At 37.5% G+C, this 13804-nt stretch overlaps 1 protein-coding gene across 1 annotated transcript in view; it reads left to right on the top strand.

Moving 5' to 3' along the window:
- The window catches only part of LOC127413114 (catenin alpha-1), a 138448-nt gene that overhangs the window by 64649 nt on the left and 59995 nt on the right, over positions 1-13804 (top strand). Inside the window, exons 8-9 of the mRNA XM_051649983.1 lie at positions 2360-2440; positions 2752-2904. Coding sequence (XP_051505943.1) covers positions 2360-2440; positions 2752-2904 — 234 coding nt within the window. The remainder of the gene's footprint in view (positions 1-2359; positions 2441-2751; positions 2905-13804) is intronic.

Consider the following 13804-nt stretch of genomic DNA (forward strand, 5'->3'; position numbering starts at 1 on the left):
CTGTTGTCTGCATTTTTGCTTTTCTGTCTCAAGTCTGATTTTATTGATGTGAGTTTGCTTATCTGTGTTATTCAGGTCAATGCATGGAAAACAAAGAATGTACCAAGTTAAGTTTTGATAAAAGCCTACGTGAACTTGCAGAATGACTTTGGATGTGAAGTCATGTCCCGATGGTGATGTATTGTACACATTAGAAACATTAGGCTATTTTTAGGGATAGGTCAGAATATTTTTTTTAGAAATATATAAAAAAAAAATTTTTTTTTTTTTTTTTTTTTTTTTAGCTAACATTTGTAATCTTTGCTTTAATTTCACCCCCTTTTAAAAGCAATGCCACTTCAGCCATCATCATTTGTTGAATCTGCCATTTACCATATTGGATGGCTGCATTCTTGCATTCAATCTGCACTGTTTTATTTTTTACTTTTGCTCTATATACACATCTGCATGAGTCTTTGGCCATTTCTTGAGACCGCTGCATACTATTTGATTCAGTTGCACACTCTCTAGCTGTTTTGAATACTTAAACAAGTTTGGCCCTTAACCAGCCTAATTATACAGATCTTGCTTAAGACCAACTAGTCATTTTTGATGGTTCAGATTGGAAATGTGTAGCATTCTACATTTTTAGCATTACTTCACCTGTGCATATGGAGATTTGTTGGTAGTTCTAAAATTGCTTTAGTGCCATTGAACATCTGTTTCTTTTTTTGGGTTGGTCACATTCTAAAATGACCTGCACAATTTTGTGTGTGTGAGATTTATTTGTTTGTCAGTTCTATCCGTAGGTCATATTACTTTTCTTACAGACACTTTTTTTTGTCTCAGTGTTGTGTAATCAGTCCCTCTGGGATGTCTAGGCTGAGGACTTTTTTTCACCAATCCGTGGGAAGATTTGCTCTCACAGCGAGGCTGGCTCTACCTGACCATCATTTATTGTGTGTGAAAACACCACGTAACTAGTGTGAGGAGTCAAATGACTGCCCAATGAAGGGGAGCTGCTTGGAGCAAAATCAATAATGAGCGATCCAAGTAATTTGCCCTCAGGGGGAACATGTGATCATATAGTTTATATCCGTCACATTTTCTTAGTTGCAATTTAGATGGATGCGCTATTTACTCTCATCCAAGTTATTTTTGTGGATGGAATTTGTTCATCTCGATGAGTAATGCACCTGAAGTTGAGTGATTTAGAATTGACAGACCCTCCCTATTATACTCAAGAGTCTGCATCGGCCGTTCTTAAGTGCTTTCATCCGACTGGCACGAAATTAGAAGGGGATTAAGGCTGATGGCGTTCACTTGCCTCCTACAGTGTACCACCCAATGGGTTGAGGGTGGAGGGGTGCCAACAGCCAGTCCCACTGCCATATTTCATTGGCTGTCATGCTTTTGCTGCTTGTGACCCTGTGACGGCCTTCCCTTGGGCTTCTCCCTGTGCTGAGATTTACCTACCCACTGCACATGAGCAATTTGTCTGGGGCATGTGAGTGGGATCCACTATCCCAACACTAACCGATGTGACTGGAAGTGCTGGTGAGGACGACGCCTTGATGTTGGCCATTGGCCTCCAAAGCAGGTAATTGCTAAAATTTATCAACTGCAGATCATTGCAACGGCAAACATGTGAACTCCATTTGACCAGGCTTAACTCCTGCCTACCTTCCTCTGAACTTTGGCTTTTGTTAAAGGCTGTCTGACCCATCATTGTGAATGGTTTTAAGATGTAAGGTCTTGCTTACATTTTAATTCTGGAAGGTTGTTGCTGGGAGAATTGGACAAGTTCAAAAGCTTGGTGCATTGTAAGTAATCTTAAGTGTGCAGTTCCCTCTCTTCTTTGTACTCTCACTGCAGGAGAGCTATTTGTGTCATGAATTATTTCACGGACTACTTAAGCCCAGCTCAAGGAAGTGACAGACAAAAACTCTACATTTTTTAGCTTAAATTTGTCTGTTAAGAACGTGGGTGGATGTCTCCTGACAGTACCACAAGTCACGTTAGTTCGATGCAACAATAACCTCCAAAGGGTGAAATAGAAAACAAAACAAAAAACCCACAAAGTGGTCAAGATTGAAATGAAACGTTTGCCACAGGGGTTATAACCATCCAATGACTAGTGCTGTTTTATTCTACTTTCTCTGTGGAAAATGTAATTTATCTATTATAACAAGTTTGTCTTGTCCTTTCAGTTGTCAGATAACTCCCACCTGTTGTTTTTTACTTTTTTTTAATATATATATATATATATATATATATATATATATATATATATATATATATATACCAGAAAGCATGACTATAGCAAGTTTAAATTAGAAAGATGAGGCTTTCTAAGTATATTTCCCCTTTTTGTCCACAGGCTGGACACAAGGAGAAGAGTGATGCCCTTAATACGGCCATCGACAGGATGACTAAGAAGACCCGTGACCTACGCAGACAGGTTTGTACACCACCACCTTTCTGGAATGGAGAGGTCCATAAAGCTGTGCACAGATTCATGTGTATTTTGACATAAATGTCAGTGTATGAATACTTAGTTTTTATGTCCCTCTGCATAATAATAAGGGTGAATTCCGGTAATTTGAGACACTTTTAGCCTTTCATTTTAATGACAGAGTGGCCCAGTTTACCTGAATTCACCCTGTAACATCACAAACAGTCCATCTCTTGATGCATGCAGCTTTTAATATGCATATAAAAAATGTATTCATCAAGCTATGCAACCTAATGTCTGCATATTCATATTTTCAGCTCCGGAAGGCTGTGATGGACCACGTGTCAGACTCTTTTCTGGAGACCAATGTTCCACTGCTGGTATTGATCGAGGCTGCCAAGAATGGTAATGAAAAGGAGGTGAAGGAATATGCCCAAGTTTTCCGTGAGCACGCCAACAAACTGATTGAGGTAGGCACCTGTTTCTGCTTTGTAAAATGCCAATTACTGTCCCTGGTCTATTGCAGATTTTAAGTTCTGAATTAGTTTCAAAACAAATGATGGAACATTATTTGTACTTGGCTATTCTTGTGTTCTCAAGGAGAGGACACGTGAGCGTCGAGTAAAAGGGTGATTTGTAGGATGGAGCTGATTAGAACAAAATCCTGTCACCTTTGGTTAAGACATCTGCTTTTCTTGACATCTTGAGTTGGTGTTTATCAGTTAGATAAGCCTTCTTCTCCGGGTCTTTAATTGTGCTCTAATTAGAAAAGGTGTTTTCTTAGAAATGTACAGCAAATTCCTGACCAGACTAGATTAATGCTGCCTTCACGTGATTATCGTAAATGAGTTTCCCCACTTGGAAGTTGCACATGAACGACCCCTCAAATCATAATTACGATTGGGAAACTCTGAGATAATTTTGATACATGAGTTTCCGAGATGGGAGGAGTCGTAAACTTTCAACATGGCGGAGAAGAGTACGGTTTCTGTAGTGAATGACAGGTTTTATTAATTTTTCTAAATACAGCTAATTGTTAGCACTTGCCATTTCGGTTGCATTTATGTATATCAGCAACCATTTGATGCATGTTGTACATTTTTACAACGTGAAAATAGCTTATATATTTGACAAATTCCATTATCTTCAGCAAGCTGAGTAATATGGATATGGTGTCAAAAAAATAGCTCCTCAAAAAATATGTATGACTGAACCTGACGTTGTCCATGTTTTCTGTTCTTTCCGACAACAAAGCACTTGAATGCGACGATATGGGTTAGCATGGATGACCAGAAACCAACAACTCTATTAGAAAGGTCGAATGCTGAGTTTTTGTTTTTTTTAGCCATTCTGCTTTAACCCTCTGGGGTCGACGGACATGCCGGCCAGCTGGATTTTTTTTCCTCATAACAGCGGAAACAGCTTAAAATACTCTGTCGTTTTTGGGCATACAGATAAGTGTAAGACATCATTAGAAACTATAAAGGGTCTACTTTTATTTATGTACACTCACAATAACAACAAAACCTTGTGCTTTTGTAAAATAAAGAAAATAAACAGGGTGCGCTTTCAGCCGTCTCTGTCTCCACGAGCATCTTTCTGAAACGCGTCACAAAAATGAACTGAAACTCAGCGAATACTTATCACACAAACACGAAACATATGTCTAAAGAAAGCTTAAAATGTCTACTTTTTAATAAAACAATTCAATTTAAAACAAATATTCTCCAACAATGTAATCTGTATGAAACAAAGCAATGTACAGTTTCTCCTGGCTCAGCTAATTATCGCTAATATGATCACACCCACCAGCAGAGCACGCTTTTCATACGGTAATGTGCTGAGGCGATCAATGCAAATGGTAAACGCCCCCAACAGTGCCTTAAAAAGCATCAAGTTCATTCACTTTTCTGCGCGTTTGGAAGGTGGTACGCTACACAGGTGAGGAAGCTCCTGGATAGTGACGAAGAGTTCACATTTTCCTCAGAAGAAGAGCGGAAATCTGACGATGCACGTTTGACGAGTGACTTGATACAGCCGAGGATACAATTTCAGATGAGTAAGTCTTTACTTACATTAGTTGACATGCTATTTTATATAAAAATGTACATATTTTACTAGTTGGACTATTTCCAGACTTGCCAGCCAGGAATCAGGGTATTGAAATTTGAAATATGTTCTAATAGGCAAGTTTTAGTTACATTTAAATGTTGTTTTGGCTAAAGCAGGTATTTAAATTGTATGCTGTATGATATCAATATGATATTAAAGGTGATATAAAAATAATAGGGTTAACCCTCTGGGGTCTGAGGGTGATTTGGGCCCTGAAGAAGTTTTGATATGCCTTAACATTTGTGCTTTTTTCAGTTGCTTAAACATATTAATGGCTAAAATCTGACAACACTGTATTCAGCACAAACTGGGCTACAATAATATGTGAACATTGTATGTTTGTGTTTTTGAGAAAATAACGTTTATGCGTGGTTTAAAAAATAAATAAAAAATAAGTCACTGAAATAAGGCCATATATCACATACTAAACATTTGTTCACAAGACTTTTGAGAACTGGATCTTTACTACAAAATGATGTGAAAACCATCCTGATTACTCATTCATACAAAACAATATAGTCATTTAACTTTTGTAAGACACTTTTAATGTTAGAAAGGCCATATGCGAGGAGGCGTGGATGATCATGAATATAGATGTAATTGTGGAGGAGACTTAATGTGAGGAGACTTAATGATTGAATGTATTGTAGCATATTCACAAAATCAAGTTTAAGTTAAAAGAAGTAATCTTACTATACTTTTTCTTTACATAAAGACTTAAAAACTTTAGACCTACACTACCGTTTAAAAGTTTTAGATCGGTTAGATTTTGTAATGTTTTTAAAAGTCTCTTCTGCTCACCAAAGCTGCATTTATATGATCCAAAATACAGCAAAAACAGTGATAATGTGAAATATGTTTACATTTTAAAATAACTTTTCTATTTGAATATATTGTAAAATGCAATTTATTCCTGTGATCAAAGCTGAATTTTCAGCATCATTACTGCAGTTTTCAGTGTCACATGATCCATCAGAAATCATTCTAATATGCTGATTTTCTAATATGGGCATATTTACAGCACATTTTATACATTTACACCTGAACAGATATTTGCAAGCACAAGCTTCATTGATGATAATGAGGCAGCATAAACACTAGTTAAAATATAATCTAAACATTCATATTATTTTTATATCATATTGATATCATACAGCATACAATTTAAATACCTGCTGTAGCCAAAACAACATTTAAATGCAACTAAAACTTGCCTATTAGAACATATTTCAAATTTCCATACTCTGAATACTGGCTGGCAATTCTGAAAATAGTCCAACTAGTCAAATATGTACATGTTTATATAAAATAGCATGTCAACTAATGTAAGTAAAGACTTACTCATCCGAAATAGTATCCTCGGCTGGATCAATTCGCTCTTCAAAATGCAAACGTTCATCGTCGTAGTCCCGCTCTTCTGAGGAAAGTGTGAATTCTTCGTCACTATCCAGGACCATCTGTAGAGCTTCCTCACCTGTGTAGCGTGCCATCTTCCAAACGCACAGGAAAGTGAACGAATCTGATGATGAACTTCATGCTTTTTAAGGCATTGTTGGGGGCGTTTACCATTTGCATTGATCGCCTCAGCACATTACCGTATGAATAGCAAGCTCTGCGCATGGGTGGGATCAAATTAGCGATAATTAGCTGAGCCAGGAGAAACTGTACATCACTTTAGTTTCATACAGAATACATTGCAGGAGAATATTTGTTTTAAATTGAATTGTTTTATTAAAAAGTAGACATTTTAAGCTTTCTTTAGACATATGTTTCGTGTTTGTCTGGTAAGTATTCGCTGACTTTCAGTTCATTTTTGTGACGTGTTTCAGAAAGATGCTCGCGGAGACAGAGATGGCTGAAAGCGCACCCTGTTTATTTTCTTTATTTTACAAAAGCACAAGGTTTTGTTGTTATTGTGAGTGTACACAAATAAAAGTAGACCCTTTATAATCTCTAATGATGTCTTACACTTATCTGTATGCCCAAAAATGGAGTATTTTAAGTTGTTTCCCCTGTTATGAGGAAAAAAATCCAGCAGGACACGCCGGCGCATCCATCGACCCCTGAGGGTTAAAGGGGGAGGAAGTCAGAGACTTTTCAGAGAGGGTTTTGGTATGCTGTGCTTTGAAGTGCTGCATCTCAATTCGTCCCTATCTGTAAATATTTTGGAATAGTCACCACCTTCAACAATACATTTCAAGACAATTACTGTCTGACTTCAAATCTCTTGCTGTGAGCAGTGTTCCTATTATTATGCATAATCTGTAGGTCAGACATCCCACCGACTAGACAATTTTGAAACTGTGCAGTTTTTGACGCACTAATTAAAAGTCTGTTATGCCAGCCATAAAATAGGAGGAAATGGAAACTGTCACTTTCATAAGTAGTTATTGTACACTTGAATAGGGGGAAAACTTTGAGTTCTGATGTCAAGCACACTGATGCAGAAATGGAATAAATTTTAATCGATAGACAGCTTCATAACTATTTATGCCGGCATGTGCCGAAAGGCTCTCTGTTATGACTACTTGATCTGAGCGAGCAAGCCACAGCCTTTTATCTTTTATGCTTCATATTTTTTTGTGATGTGTCAGACAGGAGTCAACAAATTTATATTTTATAGTGCGGGACATATGCAGCAAGGCTCTTGGGTTTACAATGCCACGGTGGGGGAATCACTGCATTTGTATGGACGGTCACAACTGTGAATCACATTTCAAGCTCAGCCAAAGAGTGAAACTCCTCAGAGCCCAAGGTTAAGTGCTGCCTCGGGGGAATCGTGAAACAGCTGGATATCCTGCATCTTATTGATGGACTTCATGGAGAAATCTGCATTGTCGTGTCTGTTTGTGGCAAACTACATTCAAGACCGATAAATAGACTGCGTCTCTTGTGGCGTTTTATTTTCCAGATAGATGTTTTCATGCGGAATCACGGGGGGTTTATATCTCATGCTCGCATTGGCAGGGCCAGCGACAAGCTGACAGAAATGTTAGCTATTCTCATTAGTTTTTCAAATCTGTTCATCTTAGTCCCTGTGGTAACACGTCATCCACCGACATTTCAGACTGACCTCTCCCCACAGGGGGCAGGCCTGGCCCTCAGTGTGACACAACGCATACAGAGGACGGACTGGTGAAGGAAATCAAAGTGAAGGCAAAAGGAGGGGTAATGAGTAAAAGCCTTTGAGTCTCACTGGGGGCTAAAAATAGTCAAAGCATAACATGTCTCCAAAAGTCACATCTATCTCCCTCTTTTCAGTCACATCTATCTGCCTCTTTTCCCCCTCCTTTCTCTCACCCCCTTCCATTGCCTACACTTGACACCAACCAGTGATAGCAACATGTGGATTGCAACCTTAATCCACACACAGATTACATGCACAAAACGTGCTCTTTTTGAAAATTCCATTTGAGAGGCATTTGCAAATGATTGTTTTTTGCAAATGTGACTTATGTATGGCTGGGTTTGTTTTTCTTGCATATATTGAATGCAAATATTCCATATTTAATCATATGGATTGGATGAAGCCAGTTCAAAGTTGGAAAATGCTAATAAACACCTGTGACTGCACGTTCTATAGTAATGTGCCAAGTTACTAAATTGCTTGGCAACGTAAACAGTTAGGCTAGTGAATTCTAGTACTTGGTGATTATTATCATTTATAAATGTAATTTTTAGAAAATATTGGTGTTTTTTATCATATAACTGTTGCTGCTGTTTTATAAAACATTATGCCAAAGAACACCCCTTATCCATGGTAAAATCATAAATGCATGCTGTCTTGTCTTATTTTTTTAGTGTAAAACAAATGAATAATTCACTAAGCTTGTAGTCCAGCTGTGTAGAGGTTCAGATTATGGATGACTCTTTTGTTGTCTGCTTTATATGGTGGGATCGTGGAGGGTAGGTAGTGAGGTTTTGAATATGTAAGTTATAAATTATTATTATTTTTTTTTTTTTTTAAATGCATTGTCCAAAAAAAGCTGGAGTGTATCATTCTTGGTTTGTCTCCTGTATGTTGGCAAGGAAATGTATGCTTGTCCATGATATCTACATTCATATAGTTGCCTTCTGTTACTAAATTAAGCACTATGGGTTGGGAATGATGTGCCATATATGGAAATTCCTTTGTCAATGGCTTTCATCACGAAGAAAGTTTAATACATTTTTGACAGGCAGTTAAGACTTGCCTTGCAGCAAGAGCTTAGTGGAGGGAAACGATTTTAACCTCTCTTAACTCTGTGCTTGAATCAGCTCTCATCCTTCAATATGTTTGCAAAATTATTTTCAACTTTTGTAAACAGTTTTTTGGAAATAAAATAAGCCTAATGGCTAAGTACTTAAGTACGCAAATACAGTGTGGATTTCGTTCTTAACCTGTAAGGTACGAGAAGCTGTGCTATGTTGTGAATATAGTCAGAGACTAAAAACGGTTCAAGGAACGAAAAACTGAAAATGAGCAGAATTTTTAGCAGAATGTAACCGAAAACCGGAACAAAGTGATTTTCAATTGTTCTGGAGTGAAAATGTTTTTTTTTTTTTTTTTAAATGCTGAAAACCAGTTTGTTTTGTTCAGATAATTTTTTTTTCATGAAACTAAAGGCCAAAGGGTTTATCACAGTATAGTTTTGGAATTACACCACTTCATGTTGCCTGAAAATATTAAACGTGCTTTGAACCTGAAGGAAACTGCTGCATTACACATTTCTTTGCCTAATTGTCCATTGTGGATGATGTATTCTGTGAATGAAGACCTTTTTAACATTAATGTATAAATACTACTTATACATGTATGGCTAATTCAGATACAAGGAAAACATTATTAGATGTAAAAAGTACTTCTCAGTTGTTTCCAGGTCTTCACTGAATTATTATTAGATATGATTAATACAGATTTAATGCTGTTGGGTTTTGACTCAGAAGCAGATCTGTACAATTTTATTTAACTGTTAATGAACTGTATGCTTGTTATGATTTTGTAATCGTTATTTTTTTGGTTTCTTTTGAAGCATGTGGCTTATTTTGAGCTTGTTTTTCCAGACCAGATTGCTTGTTTCTCTTGTGAGATCTGGCCATGCTACACACCACAATAAGTGGTGTACAATTTACACCACTTAGCTCAGAGTACTGTAATAAAAAAAAAAAAAAAACCTTATTAACATTTTCTTTTATTTTGTTCTAACCGGTAACCATTTGGAAAGGAGGCTGCGGAACTTTTGAACCAGAATGAAAAAATTACGTTTTTGCTCAGAACTAACCGAAATGAAAAACATTTCATTTTTAGTCCCTGAATATAGTCACGACAAAAGGGCATATTTAGACATGAAGTGCAGCAAGTCTTTCAGCGGCAACCGTGACTGATCAGGATATAGATTGGCATTGGCATAAATGTTGTTATTGAATAAATATTAAAGGGATAGTTCTCGCACTCATGTCATGCTGTTCCAGACCCATATTACTTTCTCTCTTCAGTGGAACACAAAATGAGATTTGGCACAATGTTAGCCTCATTCACTTTTTCCATACAGTCAAAGTAAATGGTGACTGAGGCTAAAATCTGTTTGTGTTCCATTAAGGAAAATTAAATGGGTTTTGAACAATATGAGGGCGTGTAAATGATGACAGAATTTTCATTTTAGGGCGAACTACCTGTTCATGATACAATAGTTCACCCAAAAATTTAAATTGTCATTTACTTACCCTCATGCCATCCCAGATATGACTTTCTCATATCTGGAATGGCACAACTCAAAGATTTTTAGAAGAATATCCCTGCTTTAGAAGACAGATTAAACCACTGGAGTCTTATGGATTGCCTTAGTGCTTTTTGGAACCTTAATGTTTTGGTCACAATTCATTTGCATTGTATGGACCTACAGAGCTGAGATATTCTTCTAAAAATCTTTGTGTTGTGCAGAAGAAAGTCAGTCATGCACATCTGAGATTGTATGAGGGTGAGTAAATGATGAATTATTTTTGGGTGAACTATCCCTTTAAAGAAACAGATTTTCATTAAATCATTATTTTTAGTCAATTTATGAGGTGCCATCCTTTCGCTAGAATATACAGTCCTTTATGTAAAATTATATTAACAGATGATCTCAATGGGTGCTGCGCAGTGACACATAATAGCAAGATTAACAGGTGTTTTACATCATAGCTGTTTATGTATCATTTAGCACACCAGGAATGCGGTATTGACCAATTATCTATTTTATTATACATGAATGCATTGTTAATTTTTCCTGAATCTATGATTTAGTTTTATTTAATGAACAAGTTTTTGTAGAAATGATAGTCTGATTCTACCTACATTCCACAAATAAGTGAGATGTATGCATGTTGCTATTTTTCTCTCGAGTTTAAATATAGATGCAGTTATTGCTGTAGGGAGGCTGGTTAATTTGCAGTACAATGAAGTAGGGCTGGGCTAACTATTTATCAAAAAAAAAAAAAAAAGGAATCTACCGATGATAAGCTTTTGAGTATTTTTCGATATTTGGCCTATGTACTACATTTATTTGATTAGGTGTGTGTCGGGAAAAATGCAAGTAGTTCGGCAAAAATATACACAAACTAGCTAACTAAATGACAGTCATGAAATCAGCCGATTATTAGCTGGCTAGCGTCTACCTATCCCTGCTATCACATAAACCAGCTAGCTATCCGGCTAATATGATATCAGTGTGTACCAGACAAAACAGCACTGACAGTTCAATACAGATATTGACTGAACACAACAGCAACTACGACATTAACACCATTGCTGTTTATGTACTATTTAGTTTATAACACTGTCTGCTAATTTTTTGACAGACAAGGAAGTCTTTCAGTGGATGTAATGATTTTAGGCTTCAGCAATTACGTCGTGTAGCTGACACGCATCGGGCCAAAACCAAGAAGAACATTGTCGGAAACTTAAAATGAATGTCAAACGTCCATTAGAAGAGTCAAACGTCCGCTGAAGATGATGAAATTGTGGCTAAAAGTGTTCACACACCTTACGTAGGATTAAATCTGAAACTTTCTTGAGGCCTAACAAATGTGTGGAATGCATTTCCTTCCCCATTAATGGTATGAAATGTATATTGTGATAACTATCGATATCGAATGATATTAAATAAAATACAATATTGTGCTCTTCCCTTATCTTTTTCCTCTTGCATAAGGCTTAAAGTCGACACTCTACAGGGGCTGTAAAAAGTGGCAGCTTGGATCTACCCATCTTCCTCCCCTCTCAATTGCATTCTCATATACCAGCATTCATTCAGGTGCTTTCTTTTGTAAATGCTTTTACATTGTAGTCATTTCAATGGACCCTTTTCACATTTCTGGGTTTGAAATGTGGAAGTAAACTATTGCAAGGTAAACATCGATAGCGGTGAATTTTAGACTACAGCGAAAACTATTTTTATTCGTTTGCTCCAACAGCAAAAGAAAAATCCGCTATTACGTTTCCACAACTTTTCACAAAAGGAAAAGAATAGAGCGCGCTGGATTACGACAGTCAAAAGAGAGAATATGCCAAATTTACTCTCACTTCCTCTGAAGCTGTATTAGAAACATCACAGGTGTGGTAACAAATATTTTTAAAGAAATTCCAGAGTAGTGTAACACAAAGCATAATGTTATACATTTACACAATCATTTACATAAAATCTTAAAGTTTGCTAGATTTACACTGCTAAATAAGGGTATACTCACACTAGACAATCTGTTCTGTGCCCGAGCACGTTTGACCCCCAAATTCCAGTTCGTTTGACTAGTGTGATCACTCCGTACTGTGTCCGGGCACGGTATGCTGAACCGTGCTTTGGAAGAGGTGGGCTCGGGCACGGTTCAGTTGGCTCAGGCATGGTACGCATCTTGTGTGATCGCTAACCATGACTGAGCACGGAACTCAAAACATGACGTCAATGATGTGACTGAGTAAAGGGATCACTTTGGTCTACGGCATAGGTGCAGTGTTTACTTGAAATTTGGGCAGACGAGAGTATACAGGAACAACTGGATACAACACACAAGAACTACGAGATATTTGGTAAAATTTGCGACTGTCTTTGTGCTCGTGGATACCAAAGAACCATTGAGCAATGACATAAGCTAAAAAAAATTGCAGGTTCAGTATCTGAAGGTACGGAATGCACTCCGTAAATCTGGCAGCTTGTCGGATGAGAAGGATAAATTCCAGTGGTACAATGCTGTCGACAATTAGGCATGTGAGAGGGTCTTGTGTCACCATGCCCCAAACGACTCAAAATAAGCCACAAAGTAACGTTACAATGATGGACTCCATTGTGCTCTGCAAGAGCGCTTCCTGTTTTCTTCAAAACAAAAAGTTGCATCGTAATGACGCAAGCGTGCTCTGGCCTGGAGCGTTAAGTGCATTGCAAATGCAGGGGAGTGGGGAGGGGGGCAATCGTGGTTGGGCATGGTACAAGGCAGTCGGGCCAAGTGTGAGATTGCCCTAAGAGACAGTAACATCACAGTCTGCGAAAAGGGTCTATTGTTGGAGGCCCTTCTGGTAACCTGCATACATCACAGGAGTACTCCACAGTTTCCTATTTGTTAATTTTTCCCTTTTTTTCTATCCTGAAAGACACATGTTGACTTTGAAACTCTTAGATTGCAGAAAGAGCAGCAACTTGGCTCTGAGTTTCAGCACTTGGTCGCAGAAACACGGTAGAGGTTCGGTTTTTATACCGTGAAATGCCTCGTTCCTGAAATGGGCTAAAAATAGAACAAGCTTAGTTTTATTGCCTCAAGGTCTTGTTCTCAGAGGTTCCTGGCTGCTCAAGGAAAGCTGAGATTTTGCTGGGACTAAACTGCCATGTGTGACAGAGAATGAGAGAGAGAGAGACAGGGAGAAAGAAAAAGACAGAAGACAGACACACGTGTTGGTGTTGCAAGTTAATTACACATGTTGTGTATTATTTACCCCCAAATACTAGTTTATTACTAGCTATTGTTTTTTTTTTACATCATTGTCCATTATTTTGGCTTAAATTAAAATTTAATATGATTTTACGCGTGTAAGGAAGTCAAACCTTTAAGCCAACTTTTTTTATGGGCCTTTTTTAATTTGTGTTAATGTTCCCCAATGCATTGAATTCAAGCTGCCTTTACACTGCATCCAAGAAACGACAGAAAACAAGTCATGTCGCACAGGGGCTGCATGGGTTTCCGACCAGATGCAGAATTTTGGAATTTGATATGAGCTTTGGATGCATTCAAAATATTTCTGCTTGTGCAACT

This window comes from Myxocyprinus asiaticus, chromosome 22, assembly GCF_019703515.2.
Source record: "Myxocyprinus asiaticus isolate MX2 ecotype Aquarium Trade chromosome 22, UBuf_Myxa_2, whole genome shotgun sequence".
In the NCBI taxonomy this organism is placed as follows: Eukaryota; Metazoa; Chordata; class Actinopteri; order Cypriniformes; family Catostomidae; genus Myxocyprinus; species Myxocyprinus asiaticus.